This window comes from Corvus moneduloides, chromosome 18 (genome assembly GCF_009650955.1).
Source record: "Corvus moneduloides isolate bCorMon1 chromosome 18, bCorMon1.pri, whole genome shotgun sequence".
Classification (NCBI taxonomy): domain Eukaryota; kingdom Metazoa; phylum Chordata; class Aves; order Passeriformes; family Corvidae; genus Corvus; species Corvus moneduloides.
In genome coordinates, this window is record NC_045493.1 from 12,975,326 (window position 1) to 13,001,764 (window position 26,439).

The 26,439-nt window shown below is 49.3% G+C and overlaps 1 protein-coding gene across 1 annotated transcript in view; it reads left to right on the forward strand.

Annotated features, from left to right (window-relative positions):
• Nucleotides 1–2,949: 2,949 nt before the first annotated feature.
• Nucleotides 2,950–26,439, forward strand: part of TMEM132B (transmembrane protein 132B) — a 221,604-nt gene continuing 198,114 nt past the window's right edge. Inside the window, exon 1 of the mRNA XM_032127941.1 lies at nt 2,950–3,130. Coding sequence (XP_031983832.1) covers nt 3,046–3,130 — 85 coding nt within the window. The 5' untranslated portion in view covers nt 2,950–3,045. The remainder of the gene's footprint in view (nt 3,131–26,439) is intronic.

Sequence of the window (26,439 nt, forward strand, 5' to 3'; positions counted from 1 at the left end):
CCTAAGAACCAGTGTGGGGAGTAAGTTTTGGAAGAACCAGACTAGTCCTGCATGGAACGAATGGGATGGGGGATGAGCACCTCTCAGATTCCTCCTGAATCTCTGGAAGTGGGATTGCTTCCTTGTCAGCACTTTGTCAGTCTGCAATATTTCTCACTTCGGATTTTCTTTCACGTGTTGGATATAAAATCCCACTTAAATACGTGCAGCAGTGATGGAGTAAAGTCTAAATGCTTTGTGGTGCTGCCCTAAAGGTGAGGTGAGGCCCTTGGCTGTGGGCAGGGTTTGGGCTGATGAGGGGGACAGAGTCCTGCGTACCCCAGCCGAGGGTCTGCGCTGGGTTTGAGCTGCACAAGGGAATTGTTTCCTACTTCCCTGTGCACCCCATAACTCCCCTGAGCCCTGCACTGCTGCAGAGCTTTGGGATGCCCCTGGCACACACCTTTGCACATTTCTTTCATAGCAGCACAAAGTGACCCACCAGGGCCAGGGGCAGCCCCTGTACCTCCACCTGACAAACCCAACATCCCCCCACACTCCCCGAGGAAGAAATGGGATGTCTAAAGCAGCTGATTCCCTTATTTTGGATCACCAGATTTCCAGTAGCAGCTGAATGTTCAGGTTTTGTTTTATTTTATTAGATCAAGTACCAAGAGCAGACAGCAAGATGCTCTTCATTACTGCCTTTTATTCATTTTATATACTCATTTATTGGTTTTATCTTCTTTGAGGAAACCAAATCTTTGGGTTCCCTTGGGTTTTGTTTTTCCCCTACCTGTGTGGGTCCAGTTCCTCCAGCCTGAGGTTGAGTCCCATGTGCTCTCACGCTGCTCTACATTTCCCTACATGGGAGATAAGCATTTATTCACGTTCATGTTTGTGTGGAGTGGTAAAATATTAGAGTTAAATTTTTTATGACATTCCTAGGAGTGGTTATGGAGCAAACAAGATTACAGTAAGTACTACAGAAAAGCTTGTTTATGCAGGGAGGGGAAAAAATCAAACTCAGAGACGTGTTTGCAAAACTGCAGGAGAGCCCAGGGGATGGGTTTACTGTTCCCTCTCCTTTTCTTTCCCTGTCTCGCTGGTTTTACTGCGATCACAGTAACGACTCCCAGCAATGAGGGCTCATTGGATTTTGAGTGAAATTCCAGTTCCAGCGGGATGGAATTCGGGATATGTTTGCATTCCAAGGGAGAGGACACAGGCAACGCTTGGCTCCATTGGCAGAGTGCCACCGAGGGCAATCCTGCTGGGATGGGGGGTGTGGGGCACGCTGCTGGTGCGGCTGGCACTGCCCTGGGCGTGCTCCTCACTGCCACTGCACACCCCTTGGGACACCCTGTGCGCACCCATGGGAGGCCCTCAATCTCCTGAGACTCCCTTTCCACACCTCTGAGGAGCCTTTTGCACACCCTCACCCTCCTTGGGATGTCCTTTGCACACCCCGGGGATGCTCTCACACCGTTTGGGATGCCCGCACATCCCGTGGGATGCTCTGGCCCTGTCTGAGATGCTCTCACATCCCGTGGGATGCTCTGGCCGTGTCTGAGATGCTCTCACGCCGTTCGGGATGCCCGCACATCCCGTGGGATGCTCTGGCCCTGTCTGAGATGCCCGCACATCCCGTGGGATGCTCTGGCCCTGTCTGAGATGCCCTCACATCCCATGGGATGCTCTGGCCCTGTCTGAGATGCTCTCACATCCCATGGGATGCTCTGGCCCTGTCTGAGATGCCCTCACATCCCATGGGATGCTCTGGCCCTGTCTGAGATGCTCTCACATCCCATGGGATGCTCTGGCCCTGTCTGAGATGCTCTCACATCCCATGGGATGCTCTGGCCCTGTCTGAGATGCCCTCACGCCGTTCGGGATGCTCTCACATCCCATGGGATGCTCTGGCCCTGTCTGAGATGCTCTCACATCCCATGGGATGCTCTGGCCCTGTCTGAGATGCTCTCACATCCCATGGGATGCTCTGGCCCTGTCTGAGATGCTCTCACATCCCGTGGGATGCTCTGGCCCTGTCTGAGATGCTCTCACATCCCGTGGGATGCTCTGGCCCTGTCTGAGATGCTCTCACATCCCGTGGGATGCTCTGGCCCTGTCTGAGATGCTCTCACATCCCATGGGATGCTCTGGCCCTGTCTGAGATGCTCTCACATCCCATGGGATGCTCTGGCCCTGTCTGAGATGCTCTCACGCCGTTCGGGATGCTCTCACATCCCATGGGATGCTCTGGCCCTGTCTGAGATGCTCTCACGCCGTTCGGGATGCTCTCACATCCCATGGGATGCTCTGGCCCTGTCTGAGATGCTCTCACGCCGTTCGGGATGCTCTCACATCCCATGGGATGCCCTTTTCCCGCCGCGGCCGCGCCGCTTCCCCCCCGCGCTCCCGCAGTGACAGCGGCGGCCGCCAGGAGGCGCACGCGCCCTTCCCTCCGCTCGCGGCCGGCGCGCGCCCCCCCCTCACGGCCCCCAGCGCCGGGGGAGCGGGACCGGCCCCAGCACCGGCCCCGGGGCGCTCCGAGCCCGCCCCGGCAAAAAACCCCGCGGGCCCCGGCAACCGGGCTGAGCAAAGGCCACTGCTGGGGCTGCCCTGCTCGCTGGCCCCGCGGGCCCGGGCAGCGCGCATCCCCGGGGCGCTGCGGGGCACCTGCGGGCCCGCCCCCGCCTGGGCGCCCCGATCCCGCTCAGGTGAGCCCGGCGGCACCGCCCCCGCCCTGCCCGGCCCGGCCGCGCCGCCGCAGCCCCGGCACAGCGCCCGCTGTCCCGGGGGAGCCGCCGCTGCTGCTGCCGCTGCTGCTGCCGCGGGCGGGGGCGGCGCCGGTGCCCCCGGGGCGGCGATGCGGCGGGGGCGGCCGTGAGCGCGGGGCCGGCGCGGAGCGGGGACCCCCCTCCCCTCCCCTCCTCCGCGGGCGCCGGCCCCGCCGCCGGACGGAGCGGAGCGGGCGGGGAGCGGGGGGAGTGGTTACGGCTCCGCCGCGACACCCCCGGCCCCCCCCGCCCCGCTCTGCCGCCCCTCTCCAAATAAATCAGCACCATGACTACTTCTGGGCATGGAACAAAGAGGATGCTCTCCCGAGGCCCCGCGCTGCTCCTGGCGCCGCTGCTGCTCCTGTGCCGAGGTAACCCCGGTCCCGCGGCCGCGACCCCGGCACTGTGGTTCTGTTTGTTTGGTTTGGTTTTTGTGTTCATTTTTGGGTTTGTTTTTAACTATTTGTGTTTATTTGCTATCTTCCCCCCTCCCCCGGTTTTATTTATGGCCGTTTCCCCCATCCCAGCCCTCCCTCCCCCGGCTCCCCCCCGGCGCTCCGCGCAACGTTGCGGGTGGAACGCGCTCCGAGCCCCCTCTCTGGGGCGCACCAAGAAGTCCCCATCCAGCTCCGCAGCTCCCCGCTGCCTCCCCGTGTGTTCCCCGTCCCCACGCGTGCCGCGGGCTCCCGGCCCCCTGCGCGAAGGCTGCCCCGCTGCTTCGGCCGCTGCCAGTGCGTTGCTGCTGACTTGGGGGGGAAAAAAGGAAAAGTTTAGGCTCGCCGGACCTCTGGGGGATGGAGAAGGGTTGTGGGATTTGGGGTTTCCCAGGGGGCGGCCGACCCCCCTTCCTGATGCTCCTCGCTCTTTCTGGCTCTCCATGGGCGCGGGTGGGGGGAAAGATGTGCAGGAGTTATATCCTTGCGGTAACAAAACACCTGCGCTTAATTCCGAGAAGGACAGGTTTCCGTGGGCTGGCGGGGAGCGGGGCGTTTGGCCCTTGATTGGGTTCAGGTGGGATTCCCTCATCACGGCCAGCTGCGAGGCGGCGCGCCCGGCCAGGGAGTGCGGCTGCGAGATGCTCTTCCTCTCTTCGTTTATTTTTCTTTTTTTATCCCCCTCTCCAGCTGAACTCGGGAGCAGCATTTCGGGTCCCAGTTGGGGGTGTTTGTTGGGGAAGGGCTCACCTCCAGGCTGGCAGAGCCGCAGCGCTGCCCCTGGGAAAGTCTTTAGCAGGACTTCACTCTGGGGACGTTCTCCTCTGCGTGCTCCCGTGAGCTCCCTGGCAGATGCTGCTCCTAATAAATAGGGGTTGTTAAAAGCAAATTAATTAAGGTGCATCGGTGCTGAAGTTGCTAGGGGATTCATTTGCGTTTACTGCTTCTCGGGACGGTGCTTGCGTTTGGCCCTAGCGTGGAGCTTGGGCTGCTGGGGAAACTTCACGGGGGTTTTAGGAATATGCTTAAATACAAGGATTTCAGGTGAAACAGGAGTGATCCACGGGAGGGGTAATAGCAGTATCGTTCTTGGGGATGGCACAAGGGAGTGTGTTGTTGTAGGGAAGTGTTTTAGAAAGGTTCCTACAGGGAGAGCAGGAACAATTTGCTAGGAAGGAGGCATCAGCCCTGGGGACATACAGAAGATGGACAGCAAGGGGTCCTTGCCCTGCTCACTCCAAAAAGCACAGCGTTTTCCATCTCCCTCCTTGGCTGGGGTTGTGCAGCCACGGCGGCACTCGGAAATCTTCTTGAGCAGGACAATGGGGACCAGGGTGCAGAGCATGGACAGTGGGGTGCAGCTTGTGGGGAGTGGGGCACCGGGCACAGGACACAGAGCATGAGCTGCGTATGGGTCAGCACTGCCCCGCGGAATGGTGGCTTTCTGTGGTCACTGTGATGCCCTGTACGCCGTGCGGCTCTCCTTTTATCCAGGAGAGAGTTAGGCGCAACAAAGGAGCAGGTTTTGTGGTTTGTTTTTTTTTTTTTTTTTTTTTTTTGTTTTTTTTTTTTTTTTGTTTTATTTTTGGTTTTCTGGTTTTTTTTTTTTTAATCTTTTTTATTTATTGCTTTGACATATTAATGATAATCTTTTCCCCGATATTCCCCCCTCCTGTCTCCTCCTGTGTGGGTAGCTACCATGGTGAGATTGCGCTGTGGGTGTAATTCTTCCAGCGCTCTGAGTGCTTAAACATATGGAAACCCACTTTGAAACAGTTTGTGGCTGCAAACCTACCGACGTATCCATCCCTCTGCGCTGCGCTGAGCCCTCCCTGCTCAATGTGCGCGTTAGGAGCTCGCAGTGCGCTCTCAGCTCGAGCTGTGAATAACGAGCGCGTTCCCCGCCTGCGCCTCTCTCCTCTGTCGGCCGTAGCATCCTTCTGCTTTCGGCGCGGAGCGCTGCCCCTGCCCTGTCCCACCCCTGGCGTGGACCGCAGCAATGTCTGCGTGTGGAGAGGGGGTTTGGGATCTGGTGAAAGCTCTTCAGAGAGAGGCGAGAGGTGGCAGAGCCCGGGAACGCCTCCCTCCGGGGCTGTGCCGGTCTTCCTGCAGCTCGCTGTGATCCAAGTCGGCTTTCTCCTCTGGATTACAGGGGTTAACGAACCGCATCTCGGTTTGGGTTGTTGCAGACGGGAGAGACACCTGCATGAGTCATGCCGCGGTGCTGCCATCTCTGCAAAGCTCCCAGCTCTTACAGACGGTCGCGTTGGGCTCTTGCCATTTTTCTCTATTTATTTGCCTTAGCTCCCTCCCTTCCCCCTTGCCGGGGCCGGCTCTGGGCAGGCTGCGTTGCGGGGACCGGAGATGCACCAGGCTGAGTTTCTTCAGCCTCTTCAAAGCGGGTGGCATTTGTTCGCCTGTCAGGCAGGTCCCCTAAATAGCTTTGTGAAGGTCCAATTAAGAGATCACTCTCCTGCCCCGGGTCTCTGGCGGCCCGGCTGCTGGCGCGCACGGCTGCGAGCAGAGGGTGTGCGTGTGTGTTTGGCAGCCGAGGGCCGCTCACGCTGAGCTCGAGGATGTCTCTCGCTGGCAGCAGGCCCCCGTTTGTTGCTGGCATCTAGGCAAGGTTTTGGCCGCCTTCCTCGCTGGCGGCGGCGCTGTCTCTGAGGTTATACGAATAGGTATCCTGTGAGCGAGCCGGACGAGTTACCTGAATATTTTGTTTTCCTGCCTGGTGCTGTGTCACCGGCTCGCTTCGCTGCCTTGGACCCCGGAGCGGGTGTGGGAACGCGGGGCTGGCGGCGGAGCAGGGCAGCGCAGGAACGGGGCGTGCAGAGCTCATTGAACACCCTCCTTCAGCCCCTGTAGGATGTGCCTGGGCTGCTGTCAGCTGTGCGTGAGGAAGGACCCGCGATTGCTTTTAGACTCTGGCTCCGGGGGGGCGTGGGTGGAGAGACATTATGCTTATTTTATTATGTGTCCCTGTATCACTCTGCCTAATATGGAGACACATCTTATTCAGAGGCTCTTTAGGAACAGAAATGAAAGACCTGTATTATGTACTGTACAATAGACTTGCAGAACATGATCGTACAAACTGTTGAAATGTAGGTTATTTTCCCCAGCTTAGTGCAGATCTCAACATTTTATGCAATGACTGTTCAAATGTGAAGTGGGGGATAGTGGGCTGGGGGGAGAAGTCTGAAATTATTATAGTGCCTTTTCCTCCAGCATCCATTAGAGCAGAATATTTCAGATACCCTGATTTTACTTCCCATCAGCATAAATCTAGAACAGCTGCTCTGAAGTCAGTGGAGCTACTCTGGATTTATGCATTGCTGCTGTGGTCGGCATTGGGCTCTCTGGGAATGCAGGAGGCAACTGTGTGACTTGCCCTGCACAGCATTTTTCACTTCAAAATCTCCTGTCACTGGTGCTGCAGCCTCCTTTGTGTAGTTGAAATGCAGAAGTCTCACTGGTTTTGGGTTCTGATTATTTTCTTCAATTTGTGGGGCTTGGTTACAGAACTCCATTCACTGACACCTGACTCTGGCTGATCAATAGAGTCTCTTGAGGTTTGAATGTCAAAATAGTTATATTAAAATATAAATATCAATAAAGTACAATTAATCTGCTGTACTTTATTGCTGGGAATGATAGTCACTCCCAGCCCTATTATCTCTGTTTAAAGCAGTTTAGTGTGGCGAGGAAGGTATGAGCCCACGAGCAGCTGCAGGAGATCAGAGCAGAGAGTTGCCAACACTGGGACAGGGTTTGTGTCTGTGGAAGGATTTTTTGGATGAAGGATGCATTCCTGAGCCAGAGATGGCTCCATTTATTTAATTGCTGCGATGGGTTTGCCATCATGGATTTGGTTGAGCCCAGGCAGCAGTCTGGAAGGCACAGTGCCTGGGCAAGGACTCCGTTGTTTCAAAGTGCCTGGTGAGAAGAGTCTGTGCACCATGGGGGTGCACAACGATTTGGGTTACACAGGGCTTTAGGCTGTGCAGGGTTTTGCCAGTGGGATGGAGATTCCACCCTGCTGACCCCATGCTGAGTTGGGGTCATCCTGCCCTTCTCCGTGGCTCCTTAGAAATGTGTCTTGCAGCCAGGCTGCTCAGAGGGCCCGTGCTGGCCGTGTCCCAGCAGGGCCCCTTACTGAAAGGTGGAGGAAGAGGTGTCATTACTGGTAACGTTGGGTCATGGCAACTTGTGCTGCTTGTCCTGACCTTGGTGGTTGATGCTGGTACGAAGCACAGGTTTTGCTGTGATGGAGAGGTGGCTTCACCAAGCCCCATGTCTCGCTTGTGCAGGTGCCTGCAGACCTGTCCTGTCTCAGAGACGCAGAGGGGAGGTGGCAGCCCCCTACATCCTGCATGAAACAAGCTAAACCAAGGTCTTCTGGCCTTAATAAACTTCCCAGTGAATGAGAAGCCATCCCACTGAAATAAATACTGTCAGCTCAACAAATTTAATTCACTGAACTTGGTTCCCCATTCTCTCCCTGCCTAAATATAACTAATGTTTGTTAATGATGAGCGGTGACTTGGTTTGTTGGCGTAGTTTTAGCTCTTAGCCCTGTCAGTGGCTCACTGATGTGCTGGCACGTGGTGCTTTCCCGACTACGGCTGTCAGATCCTCTTGCATTAAGTGCCACGGAGGCTGTGGAGTGTGAGTTACCATGTGGTGCTCTAGATGTCGTGGAAGATGCTTTGATTTCATGCTGTCAGGAGTTTCCCAGCTGGCATTTCAGAGGAAGCGGTTCCATGTGAAGATGGGCAGGCAGAAATTACAAGCAAAGCGGTCCCCGGAGACAACTTACAGAGGGGATGGGATTGCTCAGTGTCTGGCTTTCCCTGGCTATTCCCATTCCCCTCCGTGACGTAGAGTGCTGCGATAGGAAGTAAAGCAAGGGCTGCTGGAGTGTGTGTGGTGGGCGAACTCCTTGTGGAAGGACTTTGCTCTTTGGGCAGTACCTCACACAATGGACTTCAGTCTCAGGTGCAAGGTAAATATTAATGTTTCTTCCACAGTACTCAAAAATTCTCTTGCAACACACTTTTCTTTGTTTACATAAATGTTTGTTACTGACAGTATTCAGAAAGCTTCATGAATTTATGTTGTGCTCCAGATTCAAGTGCACTTTCTTTTTTCCTTTTCTCTTTTTTTCCTTCTTTTTTACCCCAAAAACATTCTTTCCTCCCAAATTTTGGTGATGAAATGGCAGGAGGAATGCATATTTTAGCAGGCTATTGAGAGGCAATGTAAACACCATCTTTCATGGAAAATCAGTTTGTTCAAGTTCAAAAGCAGCCCAGCCTCTCCACTTGATCAATTTGCTGTCATAGGAGATGATTTTAAAAGTGGCGATTATGTCCTATCTTGTCTCTTGCAACTTCAGGCAAGGAGAGAAAATGAAGTGTAGCACTTGATTTTAACTCTGGCTTTTTCCTGATTTTTTTTTTCGGTGATGGTGGTAGTCAGAGAGGAAGCAAAGGGGGTGCCCTGAGGGGTGAGGGGATAGCCAGGAACAGAGGGGTTTCCACAGGGCTGCCGTCTGCTGAGTAAACTAATTGGAAACTGCATGTAAACCAGCTCTGCTCATCTCACCGTGCCTGCACCAGCTGGCCCTCAGGAGCTGCTCTGCCCCATTGCTTCCCCTGCAATGAAGAAGGAGACCTGCAGTGGCAGGAACCTGGCCTTTTAGTGACAAAGCTGCTAAATCTTGGTGAGAGGGTGCTCGGCACTCTGTGGTTGTTGCATGGCCACGTCCTCCTGCCTGGGGATGGTGCTGCCATCTGGTTAAAGGTTGTGCACGGACCACAGGTCTGGTTATGGGGAGGGGATGGTGTGAAACCACCTGTGTTGGGCAGCTTTAGCTTGGCATTGGTGATGGAAAGAAATGCTGGGAAAAAAACCCCTGATGCAATTCAAACTGGAGCTAAATGGAGAGGCAGGGATCAAAATCCTCATTCTGGCCAAGCCAAGGGCTCAGGAGGCTCCAGAACTGGTGTTTCCACTTGTATCGGCCCATGGGATGGTGTGGGAGATGGTGCCTCTGGCCAAGCAGCTGTCCCTCTCCCGAGCCGCTTTATCCACATGGGTGCAACGCATGCCCTAAATACACAGTGTTGGGAGAATTTGGTCATGGGCTGAGGGAGCCCTAGGGTGAAATCAGCCTGAGGAGGAAAAGCATTTCTGCTAGAGAGGGGAGAAACATCATCCTCATTACCACAGAAATAAAATCCTTTAGAAGGTTAAATGAGAGGTGCACGTATCTTTGGGTTTTTTGTTTAGCTTGTATGGAAACATTTCAAAAACAGATGGCAAAGCAGAGATTTATTTCCCATTAAGTGCAGAGGGCTGGTGCACAGGACCTTATCTGCTTGTGGGCCCTGTAATAAACCTGCCAGCAGGTGATTTAAATCCAGTTTTTCTGATTGGGAGAGTAGTGAAAGGAACAGGGTTTATGTTACTTAGGAATTTTATGGGCAATGTTAGATTTTTAAGATGCAGGAATGATCAGGGCATGGCTCCACAGCACTGGAGACATTCATTTCTTTCATAAAGGATCTTCCCTGAGTCAGAAAAATGAACCATTTTCCATTATTTAGCAGCTGAGCTGCCATTGCTGTGAGTGACAGACGCAGCTACTTTATATCTCAGTTTAGGATTTGTTGTCAATTAGCCACAGCTTTTGCTTAGCAGCAAGACTTTCACCACAATGGGCAAGGAGGGCTGTCTAATGGATGCTGCAGCTCCAAAAAAGGATGAAACTCACACCAAAGAAAAGACAGAGCCCATGTGCCCTAAAAGGGAGCCCTTGAGCAGATGGAGCAGGTTTCTATGCAATGAGCAGCAATTAGAAACTCAGCTAAGAGCTGGTAGCTGCTGACTGCTCTTGGTACCCAGAGTTTTCATCGAAAAAGGAGCGAATCCAAGATGAGCTTTGGAAGGAGCTGGTCTGGATGTCTGCTTGGGGCAAGTCCCTGGCCAGTGTGAGCACCCGGTCTGGTGAGAGACAACAGCCATACATCCCCAGTGCCTCTGTCCCTGACTCTGTGGGGCCACAGCAGTCTGAAACGTCACTGTTGGTTTCCAAGGGCACTCAGAGAGCTGGGGGTAGCAGGGACTAACAACACAAGGTCTGATTGTCTTTCATTGAGTGCAAAGAGGGCACAGCACACGCACACAGTCAAAGGGACTTTTAAAAGGTCGCAACAGAGGCACCCAGAGAGGGTGGTAAGAGCTTGCTGGAAGCAGCAAGCTTCTGTCAGGGCAAGCTCAAAGGCCAGTGTGCCTCAGCCTCTCCAAATCATGGGAATTAGAGCTGGAAAAGTTGGCAAATAAACTGCCTTTGCCATCTCTGGTAGTTGGGTACAGCCTGTTCCTGAGTGTGGCTGGTTTTCAGTGATGCAGGACTTCTGCTGCCTTCCTTGGCAGAGAGCTTCGCAGCCCATTAGCCCTCTCCTGTATTCCGCCTACAGGTTTCCTTCTTCGCTTCATGCCATCATTTATTGGATGACCTGAGCTCCCAGCTTCCATCCCTATCACCTGTCCAAGGCCAAACCCAGGAAAATCTATTAAATGGGGACGAATGGTTAAACAGTGAGTGGGAACTGCTCAAAAAAAGGAGCTGGGTCTGGCACGTCAATACCCAGTGTGTAAATACATTTACAGCTGGAGGTTATTTAGAGAAGAGAGGGCAAGGACTTGAAATGCACGTGGTGATGAGCCATAGATTATGCTCTGAAAACACTCAGAAGGCAGTTACAGTTGCACTATCTAATTCATCTCCCACTAAGACATTCTGCTCCAAGGTGTTTGGAAATAATGGAATAGCTTAGATATTAACATTATTAAATCCTCATCTCTGACAGCTATGAAAATTAATATACAAAGGTTTCTTCCCCCTTTTTTTTTTTTTTTAATGCTGCTCAGTTACTCATTTTGGGTTTTTTTTCTTAGGAGTAGTCCACTGAAAGTTATTAGCATGGGTATTGGTGCAAAAAAGGTTCAACTCCATTAAAGAGGAGAAACAAGCAAGAGATAAACAGAAGATAGCATGAATTTTATTGCAGTTAAGGCATTTTTTTCTTTTCAAATATTAATAATTTGTCATTCTTTCACCTGTAGATCTCAAAGGGCTTTAGAGAAGAAAGTGGGTACCATCGAAGCCATTGTCTGTCTTCTCCATAATCCCCATGAGGGGCCCTGGGGCAGCGGCCCAAAGCCTAAGCCCTGCTGGCAGGGAGAGCAGAGGTGTTGTGTGAAGCTGGGCTCTGGGGTTATTTTTTGATGGCAGCTGACGTTTTGCTGCTACTCCTGAGCGAGTGAGGCTCACCTTGGATGGAGGTTGCTGAGGTTCATGGCCAGTCAGTTGGCCCTGGTGTGCTGAGCAATGCTCAGGCACTGTCTCCTCCTCCACGTCTCAGCCCTGGCTTGTTTTGGTGCCTGAGCTGCTTGGCACCTCCAAGCCCCAACTGCAGGCGGTGCTGAGGCTCTCTGTAAGGGCTCTCTGTCTGCCCCAGAGTTGGCACCACTTGGTTCTTCTGCTGTGTTCGATTTGCACCAGCCCATTACAATTTTTATGGGAAGTCATAAGCAGAAATGAAGAGATGGAATTATTGTTCTTTGTTGCTAAAATCAAAGACAGCCCTACAGAGGAGAGCCCGGATGGTGATGCTCATCTCATCACCTCCTTGGTGTGATAAAGCTGGACAGCCCATGGGGACTGGGACATCTTTTCAGGGACTGCACTGAGGAGCTGTTCTTCAGACATGCCCTTTTAAACCCCACAGGTCCATGTTGTGCACCTTATTTCACTTATTATAGTGTCATAATGAGATTATTGAAGTCTGCTGTAAGTGCTGGGGGACAAGTGTCAGCTCCAGGGTACAGCTTCAGCTGTGTCCTCTCAAAGTATCCTGCTCATCCAGAGTTGAAGCATCTCCTTCCCTTTCTCTGAGCATATTGCAGCCCAATACATTGAATGTGTAAGAAGGCTTTCTTGCATTTAACCTATTAACGAAAAGGGAAAGCCAAAGGGAAGTCATTGCTTTGGTTCCTGCAGCAACCAGCAAACTCTCAGATGATTTCCCAAACTGCCCTAGGCCCTCTGTCCCCACACCCCCTCAAAGGGCTGAGAGCTGGAGCAGCCCCAGCTCTAATGCGTATCTGTCAAAATGCTCGTCCCTTAGATGTGTGGAGTCTGGGAATTGTTGTATCAGACTCCAGTCTGTGGGACTTCATCATCTGAGTTATTATCTCCAAAATACAGTTATCTCCCTCAATGGCAGTCTCCTATTAAAAATTATCTCTTTCAGCAGGGCACTTGCATTTATTTACTGCGCGGCTTCTCCCATTAGTATAATCATTACTCCTTGGACTGGGTTTGAATTCAGAGCATCCCACTGTGGTACTTAAAGAATTAATTACAGCGATGAAAGAATTCCTCTAAAGACTTCTATGAATTGGTCTGGTTGAAGTGTTTTAGCTTTGCTTCAATTGGTGCAGCTCTTGTCAAAGGATAGTGAGAAAATGCATGGGTCAGTGATTTAGATGAGGCAAATTACGTTAGAAAAATTGATTTGATTTAGGAAGTGAGCTTTCAGATCACAGGGAATTGCCTGCTTCTTTCTCTGCCGTGATGATTTTCCCTGAAGATGAGCAGAGGCAGATAATTCAGGGTTAAAGTAAGTGGCTCTTGTAAAAGGTTTTTGTCAGAGAGCGGAGGAGAGATGGGCTGACACACATCTTTAGATAAACGATTATTGACCCATATATTGCTATCTGCGCATCAGCTGCAGTTACAGACACATGGGGATGCTTATAAACACACTCAGGCAGATCATGTGGCTTGCTAAAGAATTGAGTCCTTGTTTTTAGGTTTGGTTTTTTTCTCCCCAGAAATGGTTTTTCCATACAGCACACCTTCAGAACTGGCACAGATCTGGGCATGAGTGCTGTGTGGCTGCCTTAGCCAGCTCTGCATTGCCTGGCTCTGTGCTTAGTCATTCCCGGGGCTGGCAGTTTGCTTTTCCCGAGGTTTTTCACTTCCTCGGATCAAACTGAGTGTTTCCTCCTTCTGTCCCTTGTCTTCATCTTAAAGGGGCTGCAGTCCCTGAGCTGCAGTGGGGCGATGCTTAACAATGAGCACCTCAGGCAGTGTCCCCTCAGGGGATCAGTTCCTAAAAAGCACCTTCTGAATGAGCAGTTCCCTTCCCTATATGCTGAGGAGTTTCTTCTGAGTTCTTCTGGCCAGCTGTGTTTTGCCTGTGAGAGCGGTGGGTTGTGAGTGCAAAGGCTGCTGGGCTGAGACCCACCTTGTTCCTGACCATTCGCGAGCTGCTTTGAACGGGCTCTCCGTGTTTGTCACGGAAGCAGCGATGGAGCCTGGCAGCGTTTCGGTTTGCACTTTGTAAAACTTGTCTTTTTTAAAAAAAGTGAAGGAGATGACTTTTGCCTAGCAGTGTCTTTTGTTTCTTTCGCACCTTGCAGAACTCTCTAAATTGCAGATCGTTTGCTGGAATGCCGGCGAGACCTCATTTTGCTCTGTCTAGCGCTGGTGGTATTTGTCTCCATAGTTTCACCACCACCAGCTTCCTTGGCACGAAAATCCAGGTGTGAGGCTCTGGTGTGCCTGTGCCATTCCCTCTCCCCCACGGCGGGCACGAGAGAGGTGCAGAGCCCGTGTGGTACTGACACAGGGGGGTCCAGCCTTCAGCTGGGAGAGGGTGTGTGCACACTCCTGTGCTTGCAGAGAGCCTTTTCCATACCCCAGCCTCAGGCTGGGAAGTGAGATGACAAGTGCAAGCAGAGAAATGATGCTGGGGAGAGCTGGAATGGAGCCTCCCGCCAGCAACTGAATTCAAGGCTGCAAAAAGAAGTTGCAGAAGTAGCAATCCATCTGTCCACTTAGTGGGAGAAGCCCAAGATCATTTCACAGTAATCAGCCCCCTGGTGTTCAAAAAAAACCCAACCAAAAATACTGCAGGTTTTTGCTTTACTGTGGGTAACTGGCAAAATCTAAAGCAAATTAATATTCTCAGAGGCTGTGGGGCTTTTTTCCCCCCTCTTTTTGACAAGTAGGGGCTGTATCAAGTTAAAAATAATGTAAGAAACAATAGATTGTCTTTGCTTTTTTAGATAACCATGTTTCTGCCATACATTTCAGAGGTCTTCTGTCCTCACTGAAACACTCTGGTTAACTACCAGTGGAGTTATTGGTAAGTGGATGTTTTTCTGCAGGGTCAGTCGGATGATGAGCAGTGTCATCATCACCAACCTCACAGTGGCACATTCCCAAGGTGATGCACTGTGCAGGTGCATTGCCATGCTATAGCTGCTTGGCTGTATCAGTGTCTCCATTAAAAGCCACAACATTCAGGGATTTTAATTTGGTTGTAAAAACCTGCTCCAGACACTACAAAGTTTGGGAGCTTGTTTGTTTATTTGTTGTAATCCCATTTTATTTTTCCTTTCTCCTTAACTGTGAGGGCATAGAGGAAACAGGCTCCAAAGATGCCTCTTGATTCTTGCTTATGTGAAATGAGAAACATTGAGTTGGAGGAAGATCACAGAGATTTCTGCCTCTGTGTGTAGAAATGTTTGTTCAGATTAAAGGAGAGGTGGCAAACGGGTGTTTGAACATGCCGAGCTTGAAGGTGTCCGTAAGGAGCCCTGGTTGCAAGATGTTACTGGAGAGAGGTGTTCAGGGTGGGTGTTTCCTCATGCCAGGCACAGGTAGCACGTCCCCACTGCCCCTGGACGTCCCTGCTGTCCCCAGCCATGGCTGCAGCCACCGGGGGCCTTGGGGTGGCTGGGGCTGCAGGGTCAGAGCTGGACCTGAGCACATGAGTGAGGCACAGCAGGAGTTTGCTGTGGAACCAGAGCCACTGAATTGCAGCAGATGCTTTGCTACTACACAACAATTTGTAATTAAAACACAACTTGCTATCCTGATTAGATTAAGCATTTAAATTCATTTGCAGTTTTTTTCCCCCTGTATTGTGTAATTAGCAACATATGACGCTTACATTAGCTCAGTTGAAAGTTATAATGATTAATTTGCACATTGAAGCCTCCCCATGAATCAACTGGTGCGGCACACTGGAGACAGCTCAGTGCGGTGTGCCCACGTGAACGTGTCCCCGCCTGCTCCTGGGGCATGATGGATGCTCCCGTGAGGTGGTTCCTGGTGTTTCAGTCCTTCTGCAAGGCAACAGTGTCCCTGTGCTCCGAGTCACTCGATAAATGCCAGTGTGACCCTTGCCAGGATGTGGCCATTCTTTTTTGCATCTGAGCTGGGGTGATGCATCCTGAAGCACCCGACTGACCACGTACCTGGGAGCACTTAAAGTTCATGATGTTAAATTACTGGTGGTTCTTGTTGTTTCTTTGTCGATATAAGCATTGTTCTAAAGTGTTTTGGTCAAATTCTGATTGTTTTTACCCAGATTAATCTTTGATTATCATGAGTTTTGCCTGAAGGCTTTGTAAGTCAGACTGGAGCTCTAACTAGTAAAGAACCTTGTTCAAGCAAGCCAAAACCAACAAGAAAACTACTATAAGCTAATTATAACAAATGTCTTTTTTCTTTCTTATCTAGTCATAATATTGTCTTTCTTTCCACCTTCTGCTGAGCTGTGAAAATATTCTGCAAAATTATATTTTTGAGTTGATGGAAAAGTACACCCCTGCCAACAATATTTTTCTATTGTTCATCAGAGACAGGCTTCATAACAGAAGAGATCCGTGCTGGAAAAGTACATCAGCTGCAAACAGTTTATTCAAAGTCATCTCAAATAGCAGGGAGGGTTTTTGAGTTCCTGTTCCAGCTGAATATGAAATGCAGAATGCAGCTTCTAATATTTCAGAGGCATGAGTGGTGCAGGTCATAATAATGCATTGCCATTTTCACAAAAGATGGGTTTTATATTAAAGCTTCCAGTGGAAAAAGGTCTGGAGGTGTTAAAATATGTATATATTGTTTAAATTACTGTGTGAGGGTGCCATCTTCTTCCCTAGGGCACTGTGGGGGTCATGGACACATAGGTGAGTGGGAAATGAGCTCCCACCTTGTTTGGTCCATGCACCTGTCTGTGTGTCCGTGCACATGGGTGCACTGATGTTAAGTTGGTGGGGTGTTAAATGTTTCACTTTTCCAACCATCCATTTCAATTGAATTTCATAAGCCATTAAAGTTCTCTGCTGCTTTCTTTGCTCTTCCAGTTATGTGAGCTCCAGCCATTTAGCTGTGGGTCCTGAGGCATGATTACTCTGTGGAGCAGCAAAAGTAAATTGGTTCCTGATGTAAAATCTTTTTATATATATATATATATGTATTTTATCTTTCTAACTCACTGTGAGTGGAGTGGTGTTACAGTGTTGGGCTGATGATGTGAATCTTCAAGCTTGGCTTTTTCTGGTCCAGTTCTGGATCCCCCCCGACAGCATCTTTTAAAAAGCTTTTGTGCCTGGCTTGAATGGCAAAGACTTGCGTAGAGGAAGAGGATTTTTTTTGTTGTTTATATATTTATCTTTAGAATCATGGTGGAAAGATTGGACTGGGGTTTGGGTTTTCCCCCTGTGGAAATGTTTGTAAGAATGATAGTTATTTGGATCAAAGGAGATCTTTTGGCAGTCCTCTGACTTTTATTCAGTACTGGCAGTGTGACAAATAATGAAAAAGCAATCGTTTCCCCTTCTCCCACTTTTATTCTCAGGATAAATGAATGGTTAAGATCTCTGTGCTCAAAAATAATTGCTCATGGCTTTTACAGAAAAACTGCAAATCCATAACACTCACCCTTTAAATAGATGATTTGATCTTTCCTGTCGGTTTGTGTTTTGCACTATTGAGTGTCTTTGCTGCCAGTCTGAGGCTAAACTGGACAAAGCTGATATGCAGGCTTTGCAGGTTGAGTCTGTGGAAAGGAAGACTGGATAAGTAGTTTTACTGCTTTGGAAAGCAGTTCCCATGCTGGGAGTTGAGCAGCGGGGATGAAGCAGGGTCTTGTTGTCGAGGTCCACTGGTAGAACTGTTTTGCACAGCATAAAGTTAAAGAATTTGATAGAATACAGAATGAATGGAGAAAAGCGTAACTTTAATTTGCCATGTGATTTTCAAGTAGCTCAAACATCTCCTAAAGTGAGTGTGAGTGACTGCTGGGACCTGCTGGGCAGTTCTCAGCGTGTTCCTCCTCCAGCTGCCTGGGGCTTGATGAACAGACGGAGGTGGCCACCAGTGCTTTGCCAGGATTTCTTTTCTTCCTTTCTTTCTTTGCTTTTATGGCAGCGGATGTGAGGATGAACTGCCATATTTTACATCTTCCCTCTCCTAGCAGCCAAATGGGGCTGTGTGGCTGAGCTGGCTGCCCATCCCAAGTACTGTGCACTTCACCTTCCTGGAGCATTAACCTCCCATCGTTTCCAGCAAAGCCAGGCATAGAAGATGAGGCCGGGCCTGTACTCGTTATTTGGGGATAACAGCAGCAGTTCCTTTTTTTCTTTTTAAATCCTACTAATTGGTGTTCTCAGCCTCAGCTCCAGCTTAATGAAGGCTGCTGTCTGGGAATCATTGCAAACAGTTATGGAAATGCATTTAAATGCTTAAATCTGTTGTACTTTTCTCTTTATGGGTTTATTTCTTCAAAAAGCTTAACTATGCCCAGAGTCCCTGCCTGCCCAGGATGATTTCTTTCCATGAGCCCTGTGGTGGGGCTCTGGCACCTCTGCAGCATGGAGGGTACACGGGAGGTTTGTGCTAAAGCCCTGCTGCACCCGTTGTGCTGAGGGAGCAGCATTTTCGGTCTGTTTGCTCCATGCTCCAGATGGGGCCTTTGGATGCTGGGCATGAGGACACAGAGAACATCCAAATTCCCTCTGCCCAGGGGAGGAGAGCACCCCTCCTCCTCTGACCTGCCCAGCACATGCATCATTTACTCAACCCTGTTAAATGAACAGAGCTGCTGGATGCCGCTGCTGTGGCTGCACCACTCATGTCAGTCTGCCTGGCAGTCAGTGTTTGTCTGTCCCTCAGTTCCTCATGGTGAGGACTCTGTAGCTGCACAGAGGCAGAGAAGGTTTCAGCTAAAAGCAAAGGAAAAGGGTCACATGGTGGGTTTTCCCATCATGGCTGTGGTTGTAGCCACACATTCCCCAGGTTTGGAGAGGTGTGAGCCAGGTGGTCCTGGGAGGGATCCAGACAAGGGTTTGTGGTTCCTCCTGAGGCAGAGGAGCACCATCCACTCGGATGGACACCCTCACAGGCTGGGCCAACTAAGTGTGCTCTGGGTGTTGAGCCATTGATGGAAGGATGAATGAGGAATAGCCAGGCTGTTGCTTCCTCCTCTGAGAGACCATTTTGGGAGCCACTGTGATGGGTGTTCTTCCACAACCGTTCTCAGCTGATTTCTGTTGGTGAGATACTGCAAAGGTGCTGATTCCATGAAGCATCCCCTGAGGGTAATGTGTGAAGTTGGTTTGAAATGCCTCTTTAAGAGTTGGTGTGCCACCAAATGTGTTCTGCTGTTATTGAGTCCCCACGGTGGTGACTTGTGTCTTTGGGGAAGGGTGGATGGGACTTTTTTCCTTTTCTTTTGAAAGCTAATCTGGTGCTGTTCTGGGGTCACTGATGGGAACTCTATGCCAGCCAGTGGCATCCTGAGGTTGTCACCCTGTGGTAACTTTGCCTTGGCTCATCCAAGACGAGCTGCAGGTCCTTGAGCAGGTGTGTGGCTCTCTGGTAGTTGTTGGCAGCTTTAATCAGAAAACCAGGGTCAATCATCAGCTTATTCTCTTATCCCAAGAGATGGGCACTTCAGGCTGATGATGAGGGACAGGACCTATAGGAGGGACCTATGTTGTCCCTCCCTTTTTATCTGCAGCCTTTTACTAACAGGAAATACAAAATCCTTCCTCTGGTGTTGGGGGGACCTTTGGGGCTCATGGATTCCCACTGCACTAATCCCCTCTTGCCCCTTGTTTTTAAGGCTGGGTTACGTCCTTCCTTGTGAGAGAGCCCATTCACCCAGCAGCCTTCCAGGCAGGGATTTCCAAGGTGCTGGGTGGATATTTCTCTGCCTTTTTGTCTGCAGGGAAAAGTGATTCTGGGTGCTGCTGGTGAGAAGGAGCATCCAAGCAGAAATGCAACATTCCCCACCTAAAAAAGAATTTAAAATTCTGTTAGCTTTGTATGGAGGTTTAATTGTCCAGGCTGTGTCAGTGCTTGCACGTGACTCCGAGTACATGGTGCTTCAAGACCAAGAGAGTGCCCAGGGCCTCCCAAAAATGGCTGTGAAAGTAAAACAAGTGCTTGTGTTTAAAGAACAATATGGGGTATTGTTTATTTGTGCTCTGGTTAGACGGAGATGCAAGTGGTCTAATTCCTGTATTTTAAGAGCAACATTCAGCCCATGTGATGGCCAGGGAAGATGAGAAGAGACTGCTACAAGCCAAAAGCAGCAAACCCATGAAGCAGAGCTAGAGACAGCTTTAAAGCTATGAACATAATTACCCGAGGAGTCTGCCAAGGAACCAGATGCTGGAAATGAAAGAATAACTTCCATGGCTTGGCATCTGTCTGCGATCCAGGGAGAGGAGGAGAAGCAGGGGAACTGCATGCAGGGTTGGGAAATGGTTGCTCCAGTTGCAAAATGGGTACCTTCAAAAATATTTGGTGTATACTGGCATTTTTGTATGGAGGAGAGTGAAACTGTCAGAAGGAAGAGAGGTGAGGTCAATATGCCTGTCTTGTTGGCTGTTTGACCCTATTCTGCAGGTTTGATGTCAGTGTTATGTGGTTGGTTGGCTGCTGGGAAGATCCGGGTGCTGTGGCAGCTTAAGCAGATGGTGATGAATGAGGAAAATGTGACTGAGCTGAATTCTGAACCTTTTGGGACCCATTTGTGCCCAGAACCCTACAGAGCACTCTATTTTCCATGCATGGATGAGCTCAGTTGATATCTAAAATAAGTGTCTACATGTGACTTTTCTGAGGCCAGGTCACTTTTGGCAGTGCTCTAGTTTCGAAAACCAAACTAGAAAGTTCCTACTATTTTTCTCCCCAATTTATTTTTACAATTACTGTTAAAATAATTGCAGTCCTAGCAAAGGTAAACAGCTGGGTTCAACATAATCAGTACATAAACAATATCCATCATTTACATGGTATAAAACCTCTGCCACAAACCATATTCCTGAGGCTGCATCTTAGGGGAAAAATAGAAAACCTTTATGGGAAGGGGAGCAGAAAATCAGGTGGGGTCCTAACAGATTGAGTACACGTCAATAACAGCAGCAGTGGAGCAGTCTCCTTTCTGCTTGTGCTTGAACCAAACACCCCAGAAAAAGGTGGTGATAGTAGAGCCGCACATGGGGCATCTTCAGAGCCAAGCCAGTGGTGCTTCCTGGGGTGCAGAAACCTCACATGCCTCTCCCAGCTGGGAAATAAAGGCAGGGAGCAGTGATCAGAGCTTATAGGGGAAGTTCATGGGATTTCAGGCCAGGATAGCAGTGTTTTTCAAGCCAGGGAGAGGAGTAAGAGCTTTGCTCATGGATAAGAGATGTTTTACCATTTTAATAGCCTTATTTTTCACTCTTGTTTGGCTCTAATCAGTGGAAAATATGTTCAGCGTGCACCTCGGGTGCACAGGATGAGATGGACATGGGAGTGGAATGGTGGGCTTGGGACTGGGGGACATCACTAGCATGCCAAGGAGCCTGACAGGGAGCAGGGAGGAAACTGGAGGTGACTGGGGGTGCATTCAGCTGCTGCCTCTGCACACTCACAACCTGCTGCATGTGCATCCTTGTTTGTAAGCAGCTGTGGTTATTTTGCCTCAAAATAATAAACCTTTTTTGCAAGGAGTTGGGGGGAGGCCTCTGTATTGCTGCAGCTTGGGGATAGAGTCACGTGCGAGTCAGAGAGTCACATCATGTTGAGTGCTGAATGACTGTGCTTATTAATATAATAAACCAGCGGAACACACTGTCACGACAGTCTCTGCAGTGAGAATCCAGGGGATTATTTTAACCAAAGCACATTAAATCTTTCTGTCTCCTGAAAATTGCACCCTGGAGGTATGGACTGGAGGGCAGGAAGGGTAGGAACATTTAACAAGGGTTTGCAGGAGTTTTTATGCATATTGTGGTCTCCAGAACAGTGTTCTGCTGTCTGGGGTTTTATATCTTCCCATCACTACAGTTAAGTTCCTCAGACATGATAAGAAGGAAAACATTCTCTCTCTCTCTTTTATTTTTTCTCCCTTCATTCCCTAGTTTCAAGATGAAATTTTCTCTGCTGTAGCACTGACATAAGACCTTTCCTTCAGATGTACTGTATGAAAACATGCTGTCATCCTCTCTGAAAGCTGTGAAGTGTGTGCATGTATATGTATGTTCTATATATTCAGGCACACACTATACAGAGATACATGTGTGTATATATAGGGTTTTTCCTCTCTCTCTCAGATAAAATAGGCCTTTCTCATCTCTTTAACAAAAACAAGTGTTGTTAGATGATAGAAGATAAAATTCTCACCTGGGCCCCTTGATGGGGTCACTACTGGGATTGATTCAAGGGCAAGAGCACTCCTCTCCTGCACCCCTGACTGGGATTTTGGTCACTGGGTGCATGTGTAGGTTCACCAAACCCTTGGAGAAGACCTGATGTGGGGTTAGTTAATGGCAACAGCCCAGCTGCCTCCTTGAGAGCCTGGGAAGTCCCTGAGCCCACAGAGAGACCTTTGTGGCTTCAAATAGCCCCACCATCGGAGCTGCCCGCTGGGGACAGGGCTTTGCAGGAGGCTGCACTCCCTGACAGAGAAGGAGGTTAAAACAAAAAAGACAAGTTTCTCAGAGAGAGCAAGGTGAGGGGAGCCTCTGCATGTCCCCTCGAGGTATTTTGTACTCTCTCTCTGCCAAATGCTGAGGGCATTGGGCTGGTCCTTGTTGCTTTGCTTTGGAGAGGAGCTGGAGTAGCCCAGAGCAGAGAATGTGTCTCCCCTTTGCCACCCTCTGGTGAAAAACGTGCCCACATCTCCCTGTATTTCCTATGTGTTGGCTTGACACACAGGCAGCCTTCTCTTCTCTTTTTCTAATCATGGAGAGGGTTCAACACATGGTCTGAAATAGCTTTTTTACCTCAACAGGGAGGTTCCTTGAGGCAGTAACTGACTCTTTCTTTCAAGCAATGGCATTTTACCTGGGAAAGCAGCCAGTTGGTATTTTCAGCACAGCAGAATTCTGTCTTGCTTTAAAAGGAGGTGGTTCCAGATTCTCCTTGGTTTTTTTTTTTTTCCTCTTCCCTAGGATGATGTCATTTTTACTTTGTGCACTCTCTACCATCCTGTACACAGTCACTCCAGCTCCTTCTTGGAAACACTTCCACTAGACAGGCACTTAATTTTATAGAAACAGCACCTGCAGGACCAACAGGTGAATAATCTGGAGTCCTCAGCTGCATCGTGTCGGGCAACTGAAATGTCCTTTAAGTGACCCTGAAAGGAAGGCTCAATTGTTACTGATATTTTTTTCTTTTCAATAAGAAATGATAGAATGGATGTGTGATAACACAGTTGAAAGTGAAGATGCTGGGTATGGGCAAGAAAACTAAAGAGACCAGGAGAGAAAGATTTCCAAAGCAGAAACAAACTGTTCTTCTTTCTTAGTTTTCATGCCAATTTAATGTATTCATGAAAATTGCCTCAATTTAACTTCAGGGGAGAAAAGAATCTAAAGGGTTGCTGTAGCTAAAAGGCTGCATCCTGTTTTAGTAAGTTTGCTATACTGTAGATTTTTATCTAGAGGGGCTTTTTTTATAGTACTTTCTACCAGCAGTTCTCCACACCTGCTTCTTTTTAAAAAGCACTCTGCAAGCTGCAGGAAAAGGATGCTAAGCACAGTTATCCCTGTTCTGCAGGTAGAGGGAACTGGCAGAGATGTGCAGTGACTTTGGTCTCTGCCAGAGCCAGGAAAAGAGATGAGCCCTTAGCTCCTGAATCCTGTACAACACCACACAACCCTGCCTGGGAGTTATCCTGCACTGTGTGACTGGAGCAGGAGGTGTTGGGCTGAGCTTGCCATCCTGCTCAACTCAACCTTGTTTTATGTGCCTGCCCTTGAACTACCCCTGTGTGACAGGAATGAAAGCAGTGGTGAATATTTTGGATTATGTACACCTTGTATAGCAGAGGCATGAAGCCTTGATAGACTTGGCTGCTTGTCTGGCCTCTCTTACCAGTTAAGTAATCTGGGGCTGAATCTTCTCCCCTGCTCTGGGCATTGGTTTTCTCCTCCAGTGTTCTCCCTCCTCTTCCTTTCTCCATTGTTAATGTGCCCACACTCAGGTGGGATTTAAGAAGCACTTGCTTGGCTTTGCATGATGGAACTGGCAAGTTCTGCTCAGGTCATACAGGTACATAAAAATGAACTGTGAGCCTGTGATGCTGCTGCTGTTACTGCTTCCTTTGCAGGGCCTGTGCAGCCACCCAGCAAAGCAGAGTTAGTCACTGCTCCCTCTCCAGGCCAGGCTTGCTTGGGCCCACAGGGATGGGACATCTCCTGGCATCTGGAGTGAGATACTTTGTTAATACAGCAGTACCACCTCTGCCCATCCACCTCCAGCAGCTACAAAAACTGACCACACAGGCACAAGCTTGATTTGTTTTCCAGGAGGTTTTGATGCATGAAATACAGGGACAATGTTTCCCTCCCGGTACCTGGAAGAACATGGTGCTCTGCAATAAATTAGCAATGCTGCCTTGCCTTCTGCTTAGGAAAGGGCTTTAAGGCATTTTATTGTGCTGTGCCTCCTGTGTACAAGCTGGAGATTGTAGTTTCTGGGCGTACTATATCCTCCTCAACGTTTAAAAAAATAGAAATCCTTAAGAAAAAGAATAATACACTTTCAGACTTTTATAGCTTCCTTTATACAGTGAGGCCTTGTTGGAGTGATCAAGATACAGGCACAGATCCTGCAGCGTGCTTAGGCAGAGGCATCAAAGTTTGCAGAATATGGGCTGTAGATTTTAAGGTCTTTCAGCCCAAAGACATTTCTTTTCCATCTTTGCAAATGTTTCTGATGCTGTATAAATACTGTCTTTGAGGTTTACCAGCAGCTAACATTATCACACTCTTTCATTTAAAGCAAAATCAGAGTGCCTCTTTTATATCTTTAAGAGAATTATGAAAGCCTTCTTCGCAGCATTGCAAACAAATGCAGATTGACAGTTTATGGTCTAACTGCTCTGGCAGGGTTTGACGCAGAGGGATTTTCAGTGATTGACTCTGAGGCATCCTTGTGCCTGTTCCACAGGGATGCTGAATCCGCCCTGCCCCTGCTGACCATTTACTTGCCCCCCACTGGGGATCTCTGGGTCCTGGGCAGTGAAGGTGCTGATAACCGAGCAAAGTGGGCAAGCTGCCCTGCAGAAACCTCCTGTTTGCAGCAGATGCCGAAAAGGGGACTGAGAAGCTGGTTTTTTTCTGCCATGGCCTTGTTTGGGGCTATTTGGAGGTAGTACAGAAATGGAAGGATTATGTTGTTCATGTTGCAGGTCACTTCTAGCAATTATCAGCAGCAATTTAGCACCTAATATGTGTCTAATAAATCTGAATTAAATCTTTAATTGAAGGACTTCATGTGAGGAGTAACCAAAAAATTAAACAACCTGTTCACTTGCTGTTGCTCAGGTGTTCTGTGTCTCCCCTGTGTGAGGCAAGAGGTTACACAGCTCCCTTTATCCAAGTATAAGCAGCCACCTCTGTGGATAAGGGTTTGGGCAGCAAGGCTGCCGCATCTGCAAGCACAGTGTAGGCCACCGCTCGCATCCCAGAGCACTGCTCCAGAGCCCTGTCTGTCACTGCAGCCCTCAAACATGGTGCTTTTCATTTGTCACTGCTGCCAGTGACTCAAGTCAATCTCTGGTGCTGTTAATCCATCCCAAGTGAATCCTGAGCAAACCTTTCTGGTGGCTGGGAGAAGTTTACTCTTTGCTGATACTTTGCAGCAGAAAGAGAGGCAAAACCATTATTGATCACAAAGGAGTGGGGCTGTGCCCAAGCCCTCTGATTCCCAGGCTGCTTTTCGAGTCTCTTTCTGCCCTCACTAAGCTTTGCATTGAAGTCAACCAACACCATCTACTGCATCCTGCGATGCTCCGGGGAACTGGGAGTTAAATTTCCTTAAATCACATAGCAAAGGCAGAGAACTTATTTATTTTGCATGCCATCACTCCTACTGCTCCTCGTCACCAGTATTTGCATTGCTGTTGGAATCTCTGTGCTCTGGGCGTAGGAGCAGCGCAGGGATGGGCACGCAGGGACTATTGCTAAGCAACCCTGCGGGAGCGCTGCGTGCCCCGCGCTGCCGCTGGCACACGCCCGTTTCCCATTGTCCGCCGCCTCGGCTCCTCTTCTCGCGGCTCCTCATCTCGCGGCTCCTCATCTCGCAGCCCCATCGGTGCCATCGACTGGGGGAGATGGCAGCGAGCCTGAAGTTAAGCAGAAAATGGCACTGCCTGTTGCTGGTGGGAGGCAGTGGCACAGGAATGCTCTTCGAGAGGAATGGATGCTCATGGCTATTGATTGGAAAGCACTTTGCATTGCACTGAATGTCAGTCTAGTTAGTTCATAAATTTATGGATGTCATTCTGCATTTGCCACAAACCTTCCTGCTTTCTGTCATTTTTTTTTCAGGAGAGTTTGAAAAAAATGGAAATGTGATCTGCTATGAACAAAATGGAGATATGGGAGTTAAAATCCTAGCTTTTAAATTTGCATTTATTCTATGTCTTGAAGAGCAGTGTTCAGCTAGCTCTGCTTTCTAATTTTACCTTTTAACATGGGTTAAAGCCCAGGGAGACTCGTTAGATGTTGATATAATGACATTGGTAAAATATTGGTATTTGGAAATGGTTGTCGGATAACTTTCCTTTTCCATGCACAAGTGCACGGTAAACACACGCATTTATCTAATACTTTGGAGACAACTTTAGTCTTTCAGATATATGCTGGGTAATTGAAAACAAATGTTAGCTTCTCTTTAATAGTGCTGCACAGTAGTCACAGTGCAGTGTGACCGAGTTTTCATTCTAGTATTCTTCAGAGACATTTGAAGTATGCAGCTTCTTAAATCTGAGCTTAGAGCTCTCTGTAAAGTGCATTATTGCAGCGGTTGGAGGAGAGTCCGTCGTGTTTGCCCCTCCAGGTAATGCCTGACCTGTTTGAATTGGATGCTCTCC